The sequence below is a fragment of the Hipposideros armiger genome, unplaced genomic scaffold (assembly GCF_001890085.2).
Source record: "Hipposideros armiger isolate ML-2016 unplaced genomic scaffold, ASM189008v1 scaffold_1168, whole genome shotgun sequence".
Taxonomy (NCBI): Eukaryota; Metazoa; Chordata; class Mammalia; order Chiroptera; family Hipposideridae; genus Hipposideros; species Hipposideros armiger.
The window spans coordinates 30,534-51,839 of NW_017732518.1; the positions used below are offsets into that span (position 1 = coordinate 30,534).

The 21,306-nt window shown below is 44.1% G+C and overlaps 1 protein-coding gene across 1 annotated transcript; it reads left to right on the forward strand.

Moving 5' to 3' along the window:
• The first annotated feature begins 2,162 nt into the window (after nucleotides 1–2,162).
• On the forward strand, nucleotides 2,163–14,742 carry LOC109376676 (zinc finger protein 211-like). Its single transcript, XM_019632749.1, is given in 4 exon segments — nucleotides 2,163–2,417; nucleotides 4,137–4,263; nucleotides 11,264–12,387; nucleotides 12,389–14,742. Coding segments are annotated over 4 exon segments (1,557 nt in total). The 5' UTR covers nucleotides 2,163–2,213; the 3' UTR covers nucleotides 12,491–14,742.
• Nucleotides 14,743–21,306: the final 6,564 nt, after the last annotated feature.

The following is a 21,306-nucleotide window of genomic DNA, read 5'->3' on the forward strand; positions in this document are numbered from 1 at the left end:
CCAAAGAAACTGTGGGGTGGGAGTTTTCTTATTACTGTCCCTAAAAGAAAGATTTACCCAATTTAGTCCCTAATTGATCCTCCACAGTAACTACTTTGATCAAGGAAATGAGATGGGACTTTATTTGTCCACAAATGACTGTAGTCCTTAAAGGGCATGTTCATCTACAATTCACAGGGATTCACAAAACTTTCATGGAGCCAGTTCATCTTTTCATTTCTTAATTGTTTGGTGTCTTTCATCTTACATAAATTATACATCTTTAAATACTGTGATTTGGTTAAAGTATTTTAACTCTTATTTTTTTGCATTGCTTATTAAGTATTTGCCATAACTCTTGTTGTAAGAAATATTTTATATGGTTTTTTATGTGATCAATGACATTTGTTAGAGAAGTGAATAAACACAACACCTGAGACTCCCACTTCATGTTTACTCTTCTAGCTACTCTAAATGTCCTCTTTAACTCTTTTTCCAAGCTGATATTGCTCAATGTGCTGTGAATGAAAATAATCATGTTTTGGGACCAGCCGAGTGGCGCGTTGGTTAAGAGTTGGCTTGGGACACCAGCTCTGAGCAGCAGGGCCCCAGTTTGGATCCCACATGAGGGCCAGTGACACTGACCTCTACAGCTAAGATGGTGCTCAACATGGAGCTGGGCTGCCATGAGTCTCTGGCGACGGCATAGGCTGCAGTGAAGCTGCAGTGGGCTGCCATAAGCTACCGTGAGTGGTCGGCAGCCAGTGTGAGCTGCCAAGAGCTGCTGTGAGTGGCTGTCCAGTGGCCAGCGACTGATCTGCCTCACTCGGGAAGAGTGCAATGATAATACCAACATGGGCCAGTGAAGCAAGGTTCTCCACAACTAGACTGAAGAACAAAAGGACAGTAACTTGTCTGTTTCCCTTCTCTGAATCCCCAGTGCTGTTTTCCTTCCCCAATTCCCCAATAAAATCTTTTTTAAAAATTAAAAAGAATCACGTTTTGGAGACAATATCCTCAGAGTAACCAAGGTTCCAGCATAGTTACATGCTCAACTAGATTCTAGCTCTTCTCAGACTTCATTGAGTTCTCATTTCATTGAGGTCTTAAAATTTTACCCTTTCACTGATGTTTCCCCAGAGCTTCCCAACACTATCTTTAAAGAACTACATAAACATTATGAATAACTTTCTGCAATGTTTCTGCTATTTCCATTTCACAACTGTCTTTCTCAGATAATCTGAATTTCCCATGCCATGCTATCCCTTTAAAAATAGAATAAATTATCATTTCCCAGCAAGGCGATGACATCATGGGGTTCAGATGTCTCCATTGCACATGTGCTGTGACTGCAAACACTGTAGCCTCTGTCCCATACTAAATTAGCATTTAAGTTACCCTCCATTTGAGATGCATGTCCGATTCCTGAAAGGAATTGAATATATATTTGAATACTCATATGTAGAAAGAAATGTCATGTGGATAAACAGTGTTCCTCAGTGGGTAGGACACATCACTGAATAGACAGGCAGGAGAGACGTTTTCAGCTGGAATTACCGGCAGAGCTTCACCCTTGTCCACCTGCTTCCTGGAAGCCCAACATCCCTCTTTTATCTTCCTGTTATGGCTCTATCTAGAGTCTTTTTCTCTTGTTCTTGACCCAACATAGAGAAACTCACAAAACCGCCTCTAGCACTTCAGGTTACATGCATGTGAAGAACAGTAAGATGATGTTTATTAGTTTACAGCTGAGAATGTATATATTTTTGTCTGAATGACTTTATGGACTGACATGTCCATTTGTATCAGTAGCCTCTGGAAGTATCTAAAATATTATTTTTAGTGTCTGGGAGCATGCTGAGCTTCATGGGGTCTGAAATACTGTTACTAAAAACTTCTGGTGATCACTTGCAGACAACACTCCTCATAAATCCGCTGTGCAACCCCTTTCAGACGTAGCAAAGACCTTCCGCCAACCTTATTAGATCCCTTGATGAGCCTCTGGGCCTTTGGGCTGGTCCTGGAGGGCATACTCTGCCCTGGCCGCTATACCGCTGGGAACTACATTCCCCAGAAGACTCTGCGCCGAGAGACAGTAGGGTTGAGCCAATGATAGCCCGGGATAAGGGCTCCTCCATACGTATGCATCGCGTTGGGGCGGGACTTCCGGCGTTTTTCCGGGGACGTCTATTTTGGCTGCTGTAGTCTCTTCTACCTCCTGAGCGCTGGGTCTGATGGAAGTGCTGGACCTGGAAGGCGCGAAGGAGTCGTCGTTCCCACCGCAGATGAGTCTAAGGCTCAGAGACGCTCCCCGGATGATTCCCGCAAGGGCGGAGAGAGGGCCCCCCGCTCCCGGGCCCCCCTCCTCCCCGTCCGCTTCATCCCCGCTCCGCCCGCAGAGTCGGAAGGCGGCAGCCGCGCAGAGGGGCCCGGCTCAGGTGAATGCTGGTCCCCTGAGCCATCACCGCCCTCACCCCATCCGAACCCTAAGGCCCCGGGCGCGGGGCCCCTGCTCTGGTCCTGCAGGCCAGGCCCCAGCATCTAGGACAGTGAAGCGCTCGTGGGTGATATCCGGCGTCGGGGTGTGGGAGAGGGTTACAGGTAGAGGGGGAGAGGCGACTGAGCCAGGAGGGTCTGGGAACCTGGGATCTGTCTTGTGTCCGCATGGAACCGAGAGTATGAGGCAGAGTCACGCCAGGATTGTGAGGCTGAGGGGTTGTGCTTCCATCCTGAGGACCCTGGGAGCTATCGATAACCAAGAAGGGAAGAGGAACACAGTCTGATTTAGAGATTTAAATATTTCCCAAGAGCTACTCAGAGGTGCAACAGATTGGAATGGGGTGATGAGGACAGGGAGGCACAGGGAGGTTGAGCCCTGGCCAAAGTCAGAGAGCTGGTAAAAGGCCGCACTGAGGACTGAAACACAGAGTTTCGTCACTCAGCCCAAAGTCACTTGTCTTCCAGGACAGAGGTACAGGGGAGGTTTTAGCCCGTTGAATGGTCTCCAGCCTCTATAGTTTGCTTCTGCCCACAGGTGTCTGTGCCTAAAGAAGCACTTATAGAACTTATACAGGGAAGTGGAGGGTGTCCCAGGCCCTCATGAATTCCAACCCCACCCATGTGAATTTTGGGATTGTGGTCCCCTAGACTCCTTCTGAGTCCTAGCTGAGGGTTGTGTGGAGGAGTTCCTATTCTGGCCACCAACAGAAGGAAGTATAGAAGGTTAACCCGGGAGCAGGGAAGAGTAAACATGAGACAAATGCAGAGGCACGGGACTGATTGAAAGGAGATGGATTTACTAGAATTTTATGGTGAGTTCGGTGGGATGTGGGGTGTTTCAGTCTTGCTGGTGGATAAGGTCATGGCAAATGTGGTCATTTGTGAGAATCACAATGCCTGGTTGGGTAGCAGTGTGGCTGGGCTTTTAATGAGGGTAAGGTGGAGAGGAAGGTTGTGGCAGTGAGGGGACAAGTGCAACACAAAAGTGGAAGAGAGCCATGGGTATCTGAAATTCATATATGGTTCTGTGTGACTAATATTGAAGCAGAGTAGAGACCGGCAGAGAACCCTTCACAGCAGCATCCAGGGCCACTCCTGGTTGGGATCCATTGGAGGTCTAGGGTAGTATTGGATCCTGTTTGGATTTGCCAAGTTCTCTCTGGATGCCATGTGCCAAGTACATGGGTGAGTCTTGGGAGATGACCATGGTGTGGGGCAGGGAGTTGGTGGTGGCTGTGAGGATGGACCTGTGGGGTCCAAAGATATAAAAGGGGTGCATGAAGAGAGAAGGAGTGTGAACTGATGGCCCCTGGGCCCTGGTACTTGAGACTTAAGGGTGACAGGTGACCTCAAGTTGTACTGTGTTGTGAGGCATGATGTGGAAGACCCCAAGGAAATTGCCTAGTAGGAAGGAATGGGGCCCTGCAATCCCATCCCAGACCTTAAATGATGTCCGTCTACCTACCTTCCTGTAGTTGCTGAGGGCTGGGCACATTAACAGAGCCATGAGGAGAGGGCAGCACCATCCACATCCGGTCCTGGTATCTCCTCTGAGGTGGGGAGCTTGGAAGGAGGATGGGCATGGGGCGATATGGCGGGGAATGGTTTGTGGGTTCTCAGGAGAGAGACTGTGGTTTAATCTGTCCCTGTTATTACAGGACAATATGACTTTTGAGGATGTGGTTGTGTACTTCTCTCTGGAGGAATGGAGGCTTCTTGATGAGGCTCAGAGACGCCTATACCTCGATGTGATGTTGGAGAACTTTGCACTTATATCCTCGCTGGGTAAGACTCACAGCCTCCCCAGTGACCTGGATTAGGCTTTGCCTTTTTGTTTCTCCCTGGGTGCTGCTCTGTCCTTCTTATATCTAGACCATAGACACTGTCTTCTTTCCTAGTTCCCTGAGTAGGTGCTATCCTTGCTAGGGCTGAGTTGTTTGCACTGTCCTCATCTCTCCCTTGCAGACCCATTGCTGCTGCCCCAAAGCCTAGTAGGAGAGGATTTTGAGTAGATAGTTTTTCAATCAACCAAATGGATCCCGCCTTGCTTGTTCCCACCCTGGCTGGGTGACTTTCCAGATATATGGTACCAGGTTTTGTGCCCTGCGAACTGACAGTTCTTTTTTTTTAAGATTTTTTTTTTATTTTTATTGGGGAATTGGGGGGATGGGAACAGTGCTGGGGAATTGGGGGAAGGGGAACAGACAAGTTGCTGTCGTTTTGTTCTTCAGTCTAGTTGTGGAGGATGTTGCTTCACTGGCCCAAGTTGGCACCATCATTGCTCTCTTCTCTGGCAAGGCAGATCAGTCGCCGGCTTCTGGACGGCCGCTCACTGCGGCTGCTGGCCGCTCACGCTGGCTGCTGGCTACATACGGTAGCCCATGGCAACTCACTGCCACAGGGAGTGCAGCCTACGCCGTCGCCGGCGACTCATGGCAGCCCAGCTCCAGGTTGAGCTGTTGTTCAGCATCTTAGCTGTAGAGGGCAGTGTCACTGGCCCTCATATGTGGGATCCGAACCGGGGCCCTCTGGCATCCCAAGCGAATTCTTAACCATCGCGCCACTCGGCCGGCCCCTGACAGTTCTTTATGTCTTCCTGTGTCTGAAATTGCCATCACTGATGTGGGCACTATTTACATGCACCGTTAGCTGTTCTTGTGAGACCCTCGTCTGTCACATCCTGCGTGGCAAGGGCAAATGGGACACGAGAGGGGCGACGCAGATTGAATAAAGAGACAGAGACAGAAGTAAGATTTAAGAGCGAGACCAAGGGACTCAGCCTAAGAAAGACTGAGCCCTGAATCGGGTCAACGCATGGCTTTTATTGAGAATCTTCAAAGAAGCAAACTGCAGAACTGTGAATCATTAACCGTGTATATGTGGGTGCCTTAAGGCTTGTTCCCATTACCTGACCCCTTTGTACTCCAACAAATGCTATGCCTTCATACATCACTGCACAGCCCCAGGACACTCTGTTACATGTCCTCCCAGGGGAGACAACCGATATCATTCCATCCGGCCTCAGTTTTCCGAGACACTCTCTCGACTACAGGGTATGAGGCTAATGCAGAGGGGGTGGTCGTGGGATCAGCTGTAAGGCAACATCTCCCCCTTTCTGTTGTTGTAGAGAGAGAAACATGGACTTTGCAGTTTCTTCATCTATTGCTCGCCGGAGGGTTTTTTGGCCACACCGGAGGACTAAGCAAAACAGAAACAAAATTATAATTAGAAACACAAAGGTACCAGCAAAACCTCCACTGAGGTTTTTTATCCACGTAAGTGGATTTAAAGAAGACAGACCTTCCGCTGCTGCGGACAAGGCATCCTCTCCTGGAAGGAGTTGAAGATTAGCAGATGACATCTGGTCAATTTCTTGCTGCAGTTGTTGTATATCTACAGAAAGATTGGGCATATGACCCAAAAGATGAGGTCGTACCTCCGACCAAGGGGTACGTGTCTGGTTGTAAGAAAAAGGAGTTATACAATGAGTGGAAGTATTCCAATCACATTTCAAAGTAACAATAGTCCGGAGACTTTCTAATTGATTTCCTAAATAAACTACTGTACTTTCTAAATCAGCTAGACGAACACTAATTTTTTGATCAGTTTTCAATTGCTGATTCCAAGTCTTACTAGCATTTTCATGCCATTATTGTACAAATTGAGTAGTTTGAATTGTCTGATGGAGAGCTAATCCAGAGACAGCAGCAGTAGTTGTAATAGCTATAATTTCTAAGATTGCTGCTATTAAAAGGCCAATAAATATTTTAGTTCGATGTAAAATCTTAAGAATTTGGAGAACAATATGAATTGTTGGAGATCCCTCCCAAATCCTAGAGGTTTGAACAGGGATCCACAATCCTTTTTTATGTTTCAAAATCATTATCTGATCCTGAGGGTAATTAAAAGTAGAGGAATTAAGGCAAGTAAACAATCTGCATAACGGGCATTCAACCAATTTCAAATTCTAATTAATAGTAAATTTTCCTACCAAAAATACAAATGAATTTTTAAGACAAACTTGTAAATATATTTGTCCAGTTTTTTCATACCGAAAGGTATAACTGTTATCATTATGGGTAAGATTTCCTTTCCATAACTTATTCGGTCCAATGCTTATGGCAACCTTCCATAAAGTTCTTTGATACGGACCTCTAATAGGTCTAATCATTCTTAGTTGAGGTGGAGCCAGAAATCTTTCCTTCCATAAAATATTAAAAGGAGTCTTAACAATTTTAGGTAAATTATTTCCAATTATTTGATCTTTTAATTGTTGTGGTTCTGAACATTCTTTAATATTACAGACTTGAAAAGCAGGACCAAAGGGTCCCCAATCAATAATTGTTTCCAAAGTATTATTTATAATTATTTTATCTATTGTTCCACGACATTCATCCCAATGAATTTTGGATTGATTCTTGTTCCAGGAATTAATAAGAGGGCATGTAGGAATTAGAAGGTGGAAAACTATGGGTACTTGATTGTTGGGTGACAAATCCTTTGCCAGAAATCATAAATCTTTAAAGGTATTATTTTCTTTTCCACTTGGAGTAGTCCAAGTTTGCTCTGTGAGAGAGAGACATGGTGTAACAGAGCCAATACATATATGAGTTCAAAAATTTTAAAGTAAACATGGCTTTTGCTAATTGCACCTGAGGTGGTTCCTTTGCGTCTCCCCCTTTCTGTTTATTTAATTGTTTCTTCAAGGTAGAATTAGCATGTTCTACAATAGCTTGTCCTTGTGGGTTGTAAGGAATGCCAGTATTATGAGTGATTTGCCAAGACTCATTATGAGTGTTCAGATGACTAATCTGTTGTTTCTTAAAGGGAACTACGATCTGATTAGGCTCTTGTCCACAAAGGTGCAGGACATGGGTATGAGCTTTAGATATTAATTCTGAAATTAATTCTACATAAGTCGGGAGTGTTTTAACAAAATTATTAGGTAGAAAAAGCCACTCAACCAGTTTCTCTTGCTGAATTATAACTGCTGTTGGGGAATGCGGTGTAGAAAAAAACAGAACCTGTAAAGGTTGATAAGGATCAATGCGCTGAGTCTGAGCTTCTTGTATTTTTTGTTCTACAAGTTCTAATTCTTTTATAGCCTGTGGAGTCAATTTACAAGGGCTATTTAGCTGAGATGGTCCTCGTAAAAGGGTAAACAAATTACTGAGAGCATAAGTTGGAATTCCTAAGGTTGGGCGTAGCCAATTAATATCTCCTAACAATTTCTGTAAGTCATTTAAGGTTGAAACCTGATCTTTTCTAATTTGAACCTTTTGCGGTCTAATAGTCTGTCGATCAACAATTGTTCCTAAGTATTTAACTGGAGTGGTTGTTTGAATTTTATCAGGGGCTATACATAGCCCTGCTTTTTCCAGGTGAGCTTTAAGTGATTCAAAGCAAGCTGCTAACTGCTTCATAGAGAATGCAGCACAGAGAATATCATCCATATAATGAATGATATAACAATCAGGAAATTTAACTCTTACAGGTGTGAGGGCTCGAGCCACATAAAATTGACAAATGGTTGGGCTGTTAAGCATTCCCTGTTTGTATGTCCAGGCTTTCCACAATTAAAGCAAGTGCCAGGAAACTTATTTTTCCCTCTTGTCATTCCTGTAATTGCCTGAGCTAACATAGTAGCTCTGTATTGTTCAGTCCCTACTCCTTGACATAAACAGAGATACCCCATTGCATCTGTCTTTCCTTTTTGAACTCCTATTGCCTTTTTACAATCCTTATTAGCATTATCATAGGCTATAATTTGAAGTATAATTTCAGCCGCTTGTGCATTGGACACCTGTTTTTTAATGGTATCCTGCAAGCGAGCAATAAATTCTGAATAAGGCTCTTGAGGTCCTTGAAATATATTTTGAAAAGATGTTGGAGCTTTTCCTTCCACTTCTATTTTTTCCCAGGCTGATAAACAAAGTCTTTTGAGCTGCTCCTGTGCTTGACGGTTCATCCGAATTTGTTGCTCAGTATTTAACCAATCTCCATCACCTACTAATTGATCCTTAGTAATATTTATTTGACCAGCCTGATTCTGCCTACTTTGAATTTCTGCTCCATCAACCCACCAGGCTTTAAATTGTAAGAATTGAGCAGGAGAAAGGCAGGCTTTAGCCAAGGCATTCCAATCTATTGGAACCATTCTATTTCCATTAGCTATTCCTCTAATTAATCCTATAGTATACAGGGAAGTCGGGCCAAATTGGGTAACCGCCTGCTTAAGTTCTTTGAGCAATTTAAAAGGAAAGGCTGGTATGCTACCCGCTGCACTCCATTAGGATATTCATCATTAGGTGGTATGTTATCCCTGACCACAACGGGAAAATTTAAAGCAGCCAAATCCCCTTCCAGCCTTGCTTGTTGAATTCCTTGTTCTATAGTTGACATGGCCAAATCTGGGCCTCGGGCATAGGGTGGAGGCACCGAGACCACAGACAGAGTTGGTTGTTTTAGTTTTGATGGATTTTTAGATAACCCCCAATCCTTCATTCTAGTTATTGGAGGAGGAGGCAAACGATCAGGTGTTAACAGATCGTCTTTTAAAGAAGGATATAATGCTTTTGGAACTACTGTAGGTGCTTCTACAAACTCTTCCCTTTCCTCATCCTCTGAAGAATCAATATGGCTCTTACACTTGGGATCCTTGCCTTCCTCCTCGTCTTCTGTGTCAGTATGTAAAGGCTCTAAGACTGACCTGACCTGTCTCCAGGTTTCCCAAATAGATGTGGGGATCGCCTCTCCCTTAAGTTGTTTCTCTGAAATGTCTTTCCCTACTTCTTCCCACTGATCTAAATCTATGGTACCCATGTCCAGGAACCAAGTACAATGGGTCTCAATAATTTTTAAAAGTTCTTCTAATTTTTTCTCTGATACTTTCATCCCTCCCTTTTTTGATAATTGTTTAAGGAGGCAAATATAAGGTCTATATCGGCTCTCTGAATTTCCCATGTTAGTTTATATAAGAGAAGAAAAGAAGGGACTTTCACTCAATTAATCACTCAGATGCTCGCCTGGCCGTGTCCCTCGCGGGACTAAGTCTGTCTTGGCTGATGGTGCTTCGGTATAACGCCCCCGAACTGGTGGACAAATGCCCAAAGACAAGTGCCCAGTCACCGTTATGCCGTACGACAGATTACGGAACCGCAGGTGGGAGCCCACGCAAGTTTCGCGATCAAAAGATCTTGAAACTATAATCAATCACTCACACATACACACTCTCACACACAAAGTTTGTTAGTTAGGTTATTCTCCGGATACCCCGGTATAATTCCCCAAAACTTTTTCCCTACTTCTCACTAAGTAGAGTGCCGGCCCGTCCTGGGGTCTGCGCCGTGAAATTCACCTAGACTCGGAGTCTTCCTTCCCTTCCTCGAGCCCTGCAGTGGGCGCCAGTTGTCACGTCCTGCGTGGCAAGGGCAAATGGGACACGAGAGGGGCAATGCAGATTGAATAAAGAGACAGAGACAGAAGTAAGATTTAAGAGCGAGACCAAGGGACTCAGCCTAAGAAAGACTGAGCCCTGAATCGGGTCAACGCATGGCTTTTATTGAGAATCTTCAAAGAAGCAAACTGCAGAACTGTGGATCATTAACCGTGTATATGTGGGTGCCTTAAGGCTTGTTCCCATTATCTGACCCCTTTGTACTCCAACAAATGCTATGCCTTCATACATCACTGCACAGCCCCAGGACACTCTGTTACATGTCCTCCCAGGGGAGACAACTGATATCATTCCATCAGGTCTCAGTTTTCCGAGACGCCCCCCGAGAGAGCTTTACAGATATCATTCCATCCGGCCTCAGTTTTCCGAGACACTCTCTCGACTACAGGGTATGAGGCTAATGCAGAGGGGGTGGTCGTGGGATCAGCTGTAATGCAACACTCGTCCGAGGTTCTTTTTGTAACATTTAGTTTTCTTTTGTATGGTCTCATTTGATAAGTTGCTCTGGGCTGGTAGTGGCCACTTACTTGTCCTGTCTTTCCCTTAGGACTTGCATTATACAAGTCCCATGCAGTTGCTCAACTTGGGTCAGAGGGGAGAGTCCTAGGTGCTTCACAGAATGGATATCACTTCTTCCATGGCAAGATGGACTAGAGGGGGCCTGGCCCTGCTGAGTGGCAGCTGAGGGAAGACATAACCTTAGGCTGTGTTCACATAATACAAGAAACCTATTAAAACTAGTGTTTTGGTTCTATTGCCGGTGGCCATATCTCATTTCTACTTTTTCTTCCCATCCTTCATCCTTGGCCAGCTTGTCATTTCTAGTAACTTTCCGGCTGCTCCCAACTTTCCTGCCTCCACTTGTTACCCATTCCTCTCCACTGCTGCCTATGCAATGTTCTCCAGCGTGGGGTCACATTTATCACTAGTGGTGTGCATATATCCTTAATAGTCCTTGAACACCAGCTACTCATTTACAATCAGATTTTTCTGTTCCTGAACAAAAACTTCTGAACAACACTCATGTGTCAGCAGCAGCTAAGGCTCTGCTGAAGGTCATTCTTGGAGGAGTGAGTTGGAAACTCTGCACCCTATCTTCCCTGTGCTGCATCCCATCCTTACGTCTTTCATCTCATGAGGGCTCCCTCCTGTGACCTTTTAGAATTCCAGTACTGCAAGGCAGCCTCTTCCTCATCCTGACCCCAACTCTCTCATCCTGAAAACAACTGCATGTATTCATTCTTTGGTATGTCAGGCACATATTTATGATGTGACTGCCACCTGTCCCTAAAGACAACATGTACTTCACTATGATTTCTCCATTTTCAGGTTTGTGTGGCATAGAGAATAAGAAGGCACCTTCTGGAAAGAGTGTTTCTCTGGAAAGAATGCCACAGATCAGGACTCCAAAGCCAGATGCGTCAATCCAAAAGGTTCATCACTGTGGAGTGTGTATTCCCATCATGGAAGGTATTTTGTATCTGCCTGAGTATCAAGGAGCACATACTGGGCAGAAATTGAACACATGTGTGGCATGTGGGAAACAATTTAGTTTCAGTGCAAATCTTTACCAACACCAGAAGGAGCACAGTGGAAGGAAACCCTATGGCAAAGATGTGGACAGGGCCTCCTTTGTGGAGAGCTACAGAAGCCATTCATCAGGGAAGCCTTTCACCTGTGGGGAAGTTGAAAGGGACTCCTTTGCCAGTGTGGGTCTTCTCCAGCACCAGGCCACTCCCAAAAAGGTGCACAGTAGTCCTGAGTGTGACAAGGCTTTTCACAGGGCAAAAAATCCTTACATGTGTTGTGAATGTGGGAAAACTTTCTGCCACAAACGTACACTTGTTCAGCACCAAAGAATCCACAGTGAAGGATTGTATGAGTGCAGTGAATGTGGGAAAACCTTCAGCTACAAGCACACATTTGTTCAGCACAAGACAATTCACACTGGAGAAAGACCTTTTCATTGCAGTGAATGTGGGAAGGCCTTCAGGGTCAAATATAAACTTGTTCAGCATCAACGTATTCACACTGGAGAAAGGCCTTATGAGTGCAGTGAGTGTGGGAAAGCTTTTAGATGCAAATCCAAACTTGCTCAGCATGAGAGAATCCACACCGGGGCAAGGCCTTATGAGTGTGCTGAATGTGGGAAATTCTTTAAACAAAGCTCCAGCCTCATTCGACACCAGAGAATTCACAGTGGAGCAAGGCCTTATGAGTGTGGGGAATGTGGAAAATCTTTTCGCCAAAGCTCCATTCTCATTCAGCACCAAAGAGTTCACACAGGCGAAAGGCCTTATGAGTGTAGTGAGTGTGGGAAGTCCTTTAAACAAAACTCCGGCCTCATTCAACACCGGAGAGTTCACACAGGAGCAAGGCCTTATGAGTGCAGCAAATGTGGGAAACCCTTTAGCCAAAGCTCCAGCCTCATTCATCACCAGAGAGTTCACACTGGAAGGAGAAAGGACTTATGAGTGCAGTGAATGTGGAAAATTCTGTAGCCAAAACTACAGCCTCATTCAACACCATAAACTCCACACTAGAGAAAGGCTTTAAGAGCGCAGCAAACATGAGAAAGGCTTCAGTTAACAGTCTGCTCTGAATCAACAAAACTTTCACAATCCAGGTAAGTTTTATGAAGTCAGCAAATATGGAAAAGCCTTCAGCCAAAGATCTAAGCTCATTCATTATAAGAATTCCAGATAAGGTAAAGAATGGCTTTAAACCTTCAGGGAATGTGCTGTCTCTGTTCATTGTGACAGGACTAGACAGCTTCTGTGAGGGGCCATCTGCCATGAGTTCCAGATATGTGAGAAGTTTGCAGGAGCTGCATTTCATATACCAGTCTGCTCATGACCCTTGCCAAAATTATGCCAGTTTCTGTAGCAGAAGTCACCTCTTCTCTACCACCTGGCATGTCTTCATAACATGTATCAGTTACCACAACATACTTAGAGAAGACAGATGTTTGTGCTCTCTCCCATTCTCTAAAAGAAATCAGCGTGAGCTTCTGGCGGTTCCCATTTCTATCTCTGAAGAGTTATGGCATTGACCTGCCCCACTTTTGGCCCAAAGGGGCCCAGTCTGAAAATTGTTGGTAGCTTGTAAAGTTTTATCTTGTTGATTGGCATTATTGGTCTTATGTGATATTTTGGATGGACTTTCTAGCCTCTAAGAACAACCTGGAAACTGCCTGCTTCACATTGTCCTGGACTGTGCAGTAATCTTAATTGTTTAAGTAGCCTTTAATCTTAAGAGAAATATTCACTGTATGGGTAGGTTGAAAATAGAATTGGGCTCTGCCAGTGTGAAGGGGTGGACAGCTTTGTGAAGACCTCAGAGGGGACAGTATGATGTTAGAGAGTACCTCTTACTGCAGTTTTTGCCTAATTTTCATTCCTGTTGAACTAAGATAAAAAACACTTGGTGTTTGTCCCCAGTTCCTGGCACAGAGCTTCTAAAATCCTTGGAATTTCCTGAGTGATGAGAGCATCTTTGTATGATAGTGAAATGACTCAAGCTGAAGGCCAATGAAGAGCCTCAGGAAAGGGGCTGGTGGCCAGATTAGAGGGTTAGAACTTTAAGCCCCACCCCTGCCATCTGGGTATGGGTAGGAGCTGGAGATTGAATTCAACCATCAGTGGGCAATGATATAGTGAACCATGCCTTTTTAATGATACCTTGATTTTAAAAACCCCAAAAACTGTAGGGTTTGGAGAGCAGCTGGTTAGTAAACGCATCCAATCAGAAGGGGAGTATACCCCAACTCCACTGGGTTAGAGGCTCCTATGCTTGGGCTTCTTCCAGAGCTCACCCTATGTGCCTCTTCATCTGGCTGTTGACTTGTGTTCTTTATAATAAACTAATAGTAAGTATAGATTTTTCTGAGTTCTGTGAATCATGCTGGCCAATCTGAGGGGGGCTTGTGGGAACTCCAAATTTGTAGTTGGCCTGGCAGAAGTGTGGGTATCCGAGGGACCCCATTTGTGGCTGGCATCTTAAGTGGAGGCAGTCTTGTGGGACTGAGTCCTTAACTTGAGGCGTCTGTGATAACTCCAAATAGTGTCAGAATTGAATTGTAGAACACCAGTTGGTATTGGAGAATTGGTGTTGAAATGACACACTTGGTGTCAGAAAAAGTCACACACTGAAGGCCTCTCAGGAAAGACTACAGGGATTTGTGGCCTGGATGCCAGGATTTTTTGTAGGCCCAAAGATCCTGAGGAAGGTACAGTTGTGACAACCCACGATGCTTTTGGAAATGTAATATCCAGGACACAGTAATTTCTCTCAGTTATAAAGAGAGAAATCAGCTGCACTTGAATTATGCAACATGAGATTATTAAAGCCTGACTAAAGTGAAGAGAATACAAAGTGCTTAACCTTTCTCTGGCTCTGAAATTATTGTGAGATAACCTGAATATTACAACCAGTTTAAAAATCCTCATGTCCACAATCACCATCAAACTTGGAGTTAAATTTTAAGATCATCTCTGCATGGAAATTTTATTGAGACCACTGATGGTGACTTCCTCATTGCACAACGTCCACCTATACTTTCATCAGCCCAGAGAACCTTTGCTGCAGTCTTTGTGTTCCATTTGCTCAGTCACCATCTCTTACAAAGAGCCTCACTAGCTTCCTTTTATTTTAAAAAGAACACATGTTGCAAAGCTGAGCTACAGTTATAACTTTAAAAAAAAAAATTTAAGGCTGAGGGACAACCGAGATGGCGCAGTAGATAAATGCTGTGTTTACCTTCTCTCATAACCACATCAAAATTACAACTAATCTACAAAACCACCATTATGAGAATCACTTAAACTGAAGCTTTTCAACTAAGGACTTGCAGAAGAAGCTACCTTCAGACTGGTAGGAAGATCAGAGACACAGCATGGGCTAGTCCCACACCTGCGTGTGACCATTAAAATTGAGAGAGCTATTTTGGCTGTGGGGGGTCCCCACACTTCCTAAAGGAGCGAGAGATACCAGCCCAGGGTTCCAATGCCATGGAGAGAAGTCCCCATAATTTTTGGTTGTGAAAACCAGCAGAGATTGTGACTGAGTCAGTGCAGCTGTACTCACAGGCACACCTCTTAAAGGGACTGCACACGGACTTACCCACCAGTGGAATCATTTGCTATGAGCTCCAGTGCTGGGGCAACAGCTGGAAAGGCGGCAGGGACAAATGGTGGGGAATTGAGTTGTTTGGCTTGGGACGGGGGCTGGAGAGGTGGCTTTCTCCTGGATGGAGGAGCTGGCAGAAGCCATTGTTTGTTTGCTGAGCCCTCCCCCTTCCCAGCATTTGAACACAGGCAGCCACCGTTTTTGAGTCTTCACCATTTGTTCTCTCCGCCCTGGTGATTTGAGACGTGGCCCTGCCCAACTTTTGGGCACACCCAGGCTGCTCTGAGTAGCTTTTTTTGTGCAGACTGCTTGCCTTGGCTCAAGCCACACTTTCCTAGCGTCTCTCAAAGGTTCACGGAACCCAGACAAGCAGCATCTGGCTTGAGCATGCCCTGCACCCCTGGTTGAGCAGCTCTAAGCCAGCACTAGTGGCAGTTGGCCTTGGTTCACAGCTTGGCCTTTCAAGGTGCTTTCAAGCATAGCATGGACAGTAGACATCTGTGGATTTCTTTCTGGCTCCCACTAGGTGTCCCCAGGTGGGGTACAGGCTGTGGCTAAAGTAGACCTACAGCACGTCCCCTCCAAGGTGGTTCTGGGGCTGGCATTTCCAGTGGCCAGCTTTAAAACGAGCTGGAGTATCACCCAGCTGTCTCCAAGTATGACATGCCCAAGGGGCAGATTGGGTAGACACCAGAGTCCTGCTGAGGCAGATCCTGCTCTGTAGGATCAGCCTTTGCACAACAACTCTTCCACTATAGTCAAGGCCAATTCTCACAACCAGTGAACCCAAGGGTCAGTCTCTCACATTGATGTGTAATTATCAACCAAGGCTCAACTACAAGAAGAGGGCACACACAACCCACACAAGGGACGCACCTGGAGCGTGTGGCTCAGGTGACCAGAAAGACTATGCCACTGAACCCCACAGCACACCTACTACATAAGGCCACTTGACTAAGACTGGAAGACATAGCAGCCCTACCTAATACATAGAAACTAACACAGGGAGGGCGCCAAAATGGGGAGACAAAAAACGTCCCAAATAAAAGAACAGAACAAAGCTCCTGAAAAAGGACTAAGCAAAATGGAGATAAGCAATCTATCAAATGCAGAATTCCAAATACTGGTTATAAGAATGCTCAATGATCTCATAAAAATGGAGATGGAAACCATAAAAAAGAACCAGTCAGAAAAAATGATATAATAATGGAAATGAAGAATATATTACAGGAATCAACAGTAGGTTACATGAAGCAGAGGATCCAACCAGCAATGTAGAAGATAAAGTAGCAGAAAACACCCAACCAAAACAGCAAAAAGATAAAAGAATTTTAAAAATTGAGGTGAGTTTAATATCAAATGTACCAACATTTGCATTATAGGGATACCAGAAGGAGAAGAGAGAGATCAAGGAATTGAAAACCTATTTGAGGAAATAATGACAGAAAACTTCCCTAACCTGGTGAAGGAAATGGACATATAAGCCCAGGAAGCACAGAGAGTCCCAAACAAGATAAACCTAAAGAGGCCAAAACTGAAACATCATAACTAAAATCCCAAAGGTTAAATACAAAGAATTTTAAAAGCAGCAAGAGAAAAGCAGTTAGTTACCTACAAGGGAGCCCCCATAAGACTGGCAGCTGATTTCTCATGCTCTTAACCAACGGAGCCACTCGGCCAGCCTTGGCAGCTGATTTCTCACCAGAAACTTTGCAGGCAAGAAGGGAGTGGCAGGAAATATTCCAAGTGATGAAAAGCGTTGTCATACAACCAAGATTGCTCTACCCAACAAGATTGTCATTTAGAATTGAAGGACAGATAAAGAGCTTCCCAGACAAGAAAAAGCTGAAGAAATTCATCACCACCAAACCAGTATTACAAGGACTCTTAAGGGGACTTCTTTAAGATGGGAGGTAGGTAAGGGTGGATGGAAGGGGAAAAGATTAAAAAGAACAAATTGGTTGTTTTACAGTTGTCATGGGGATGTAGGGTATAGCATAAGGAATATAGTGGACAATATTGTAATAACTAAGTATGGTTCCAGATAGGTACTAGATTTATCAGGGTGATAGATGGGAATGGGGTTGGGATTGATGAAAAAGGTGAAGGCATTAAGAAATATAAATTAATAGTTAATACAGTATGGGGAATATAATCAACAATGTTGTAAAGATCATGTAAGGTGCCAGATGGGCACTGCATTTACCAGGGGGAGCACATCATAGACTGTAGATGCCTGACCAATGCACTATACACCTGAAGAGCTGAAGTAGAACAATACTGAATGTCAACTATAACTAAATATATAGGTGTACATAGTCACAACATATGGAAGATAGTTGATGGTATTGTAACAGCTATATAAGATGTGAGAGGGGTAGTAGCTTGGGGGGGGGTGGGTTATCACTTTATGAGGTGTTTAAATGTCTATTATGTTGCTTTGTACACCTGAAACTAATAAAAAATAAATGAAAATAAAAATTTTTAAGACTTTTTTTTTACCCCAAATCTGCAATCTTTGATCTGACATCCAGAATGCTAAGGATTTCTTGAAATCTTATTTTTGCATTGTACACTAACCCAACTTCGATTCTTAGATGGACTTATGACATCTCCATGGCTGTGGTGTAATATTATACATAATTCCTATTTATGATTCTAATGGGAACTTGACTTACATCACAACCACTAGATTCCAACAACTAGGGAAGTATACTTGCACCCTGTTGCCTTACAGCTACGTCCTTGACCCCCCCACACACACGCACACACACTAACCCCTGACCTAATGAGGTTATGAGGAAGTGTCTCAGACTGCTGAGACCCGGTAGAATGATATCAGTAAAGCTTCCTCAAGGGGATGTTTTGGAATGCCAAGACCCGATGGAATGATATCGGTCATCTCCCTTATCTTTATGGTCGCGGTACAGCAGTGCCATCTTGGGGGTTGTGTGTGAGGGTGTGAAGGCACAGTACGTGTTGGAATACAATGGAGTAGGTTAATGGAAAACAGCCATAAGGCACGTAGCACATGGGCTTTAGAATAAACCAGTTTCACTTCTTTGAAAAGTTTCTCAATGAAAGCTATGCTTTGGTCCGATTCAGGGCTCAGTCCTAGAGAGGCTGCAGCCCCTTGGCCCCATTTTAACTCTATACTTAACTCTTGTGTTTCTTTAACCCTGTGCCGCACCTCTCATATTCCACCGCCCTTGCTGCATGGGACGTGGCAGCACCCTACCCCAATAACCCTGGACCCAGTTGCACATGTCAGGCATTTACAGCATGGAACATAAGCTGGCTGCAGATAGAGGGAAGGCTGGATCCACCATTGGGTCACAAACATGTTCTCTGGAGAGCCAGGTAACTCCCTGGGCTCAGTAATCACTGCTCTAATGTTTCACTGTTCACATTGGCTAAAAAGACTCCATATTTTGCTTACTTACTAACTGCTACCACCTTCAAACCTCACATCACTTATTTGGGGGGAATATCCAGATCATCTAGGAGCTCTCCTCTAGCTGGGATTGTCCTAATTATAAACATTGGGTTGTCAGAAAAGTCATGACATATTTTGTCTGTGTTTTTCAAAGGTCGTTTATTTATATAAAACACAAAGATCAATCGATATATTTTCCATTTTGTTTGATTACCTTTTGCCATTTTCAGTGAGCTTCATAATTCCTTCTTCATAGAAAGACCTGTCCTTATTTGCAAAAAACTGAACGAGGTGCTGATTTACAGCCTCATTTGAATTGAACGTTATACCACACAAGGAGTATTGGAGAGAGAGAAACAAGTGGAAGTCTGATGGCACAAGGTCAGGCAAGTATGGTGGGTGTGGCAACACATCCCATCCAAGCTCCAGTAATTTCTGACAGGTGATCAAGCTTGTGTATGGTCTCGTGTTGTCATGATGGAATACAACTTCTTTACAATTAACAAGCTCTGGACATTTCTGGATGATGGATTCATTCAAACTGTCCAATTGCTGACAGTACGCATTCGAATTGATTGTTTGGTTTGCCGAGAGCCGGCTCGACAGCCATGGCCCTTGGATGATCAGGCCAGGAACCCTCTAGACAGTCCCTGAGCAGGATTGATCAGTGCAAGGAATTGAGAAAAGAAAGAAAGGCATAGACACCAAAGTTGGTATTAGGAGGGTCACTGACTGCTGACAATTTTTATTAAAAGGCATAGTGCTAATACAGGAAGCAAGTTCCTCTTTTACCAGGAATAAATCTTATCTAACCATAGGGGTTTGGTAGAGGGTTTCTGGGGAATGAGGAACCAATGTTTCTGATTTAGGGGTTTGGAGGTGAGATAATGTCTTGGCAACAAGTTACATGATCACATAGCATAGACTAATAATATATTTTAAGCAAAGTGAAACAAGGCAAATAGCAACTGTCAGCAAGTCCATGATGGAAAAGTCCCAAAAGTTCATAAGTCCATGGTAGAACGTCTCAAAGTTCATTATCCATAGACAGTGACATCTGAGGGTCTGGTGGTTGTGGTTTAGGAACTTCTGCTTTTCCAAGGCACAGGAAGTGAGCTGGGCACTGTTGGGTTACTGATTTTAGCAGTTCTCTTTTTTTGCTGTTCAGCTAACAAGCAGTTTTGCAGTCTTTTCTTCAGCACACAGAACTTGAGGGTCTCTAGCCACCCGTCATTATCCACCTGCAGTCAACCTGGAGTCTCTTCTACTCTGAGATGGCTCCCAACATTGGTTCCTTGGTAGGAGCTCAAAAAACATGAAACTCTAAAATCCCACCACACTGAGATCATAACCTTCCTCTGATGAATGTCTGCTTTCGATGTCGTTTGAGGCAAATCATCACGTCGGGACCAAGACCGTTTGAACACTACATTGTTGTACACAATCCACTTCTCATCACCAGTTATCAGTTGCTTCAAAAAAGGATCATTTTTCTCACGTTTAATGAGCATATTGCAGATGTTTATACACGTCGTCAAATGAACTTCTTTGAGTTCATGCGGAACCCAAATATCCAGCTTGCTTACGTGTCCCAGCTTCTTCAGGTGGTTGTGAATGCTTGAATGATGGATGTTCAACATTCCTGTAATCTCTCATGTCGTGTAATGTGCGTTTGACTCGATCAATGCCTTTATTTTGTCGTCATCAACCTCGGTGAGCCTCCCTGACCGAGGAGCATTGTTGAGATAAAAATCACCAGCATGGAATTTCGTGAACCATCATTGGCACTGAAGTTCTTGTAGAGAATTGTCACTGTAAACTTTATGCAACTTTTCACAAGCTTGATGCACGTTCTTCCCTTTATGGAAGTAAAACATTAAAATATGGCAAAAATGCAGTTTGGTCTTCCATCTTCAACTTGTTGTAAAATCTCCAAAACTCAACCAGATCACTCAATTTTTTTTCTAGAATGAAGCTAGAGTTGTCAGCTGTCAAGTGACATAGCAATAACATAGATGCAAATGACTCTAGTACTTCCAGAAATGAACTAATGCCATCTGTTGCAAACATGCGTCATGACTTTTCTGACAACCCAATATATCCTTATTGAAGTTACTGATATTTTATTCTATTGATGTGCTGAGTTTGGGGTTCATGGTTTAGGCCAGTGGCTTGATGGTGGTCATCTTGTACAGACATAAGAAGAGTGACTGACACATTCGTGGCAATATCTCCCCAATGCCATCTGAGACCAGAGCCACCAGAGCATCCTCATCCTGGTGAACACGTTTTTCTCCTTTAACTCACTGTCCTCACTCTTTACATTTTGCATGGCTTACTTTGATGAACATGGCTGGTGGCTGGTGAACACCAGCACCCTGACAGCTGCATGCTTCCCCACTCTGAGCTCCTTCATGTCTCCAGGCTCTGCTTTGCGTCTTGCACAAAACCATTTCTGTAAACTGGTCAGGTCACTATGCACGTTAGAATGTATGTCTCTGAATATTGTCCATTTATTTATTTATTTTTATTGTTAGTTTCAGGTGTACAGAACAATGCAATAGTTATCCTTTTCACCCTTCACACAGAAACAACCTGAATATTGTCCCGTCTATGAATTCATCCTTTCCTCTCGTATATTGAAGCACTTATGGCAGGTCAGGCTGTAGACAGAATCAGGAACTATCTTGTTGATAGGCAGAGCCTGATCCTAAAATTATCTGAAATTTAGCACATAGCCAGGCACACAGGAAGGTATTCTCATTCCCACTCTACAGTGTTCACGCCTCATAAGAGGCAGAGCAGAATT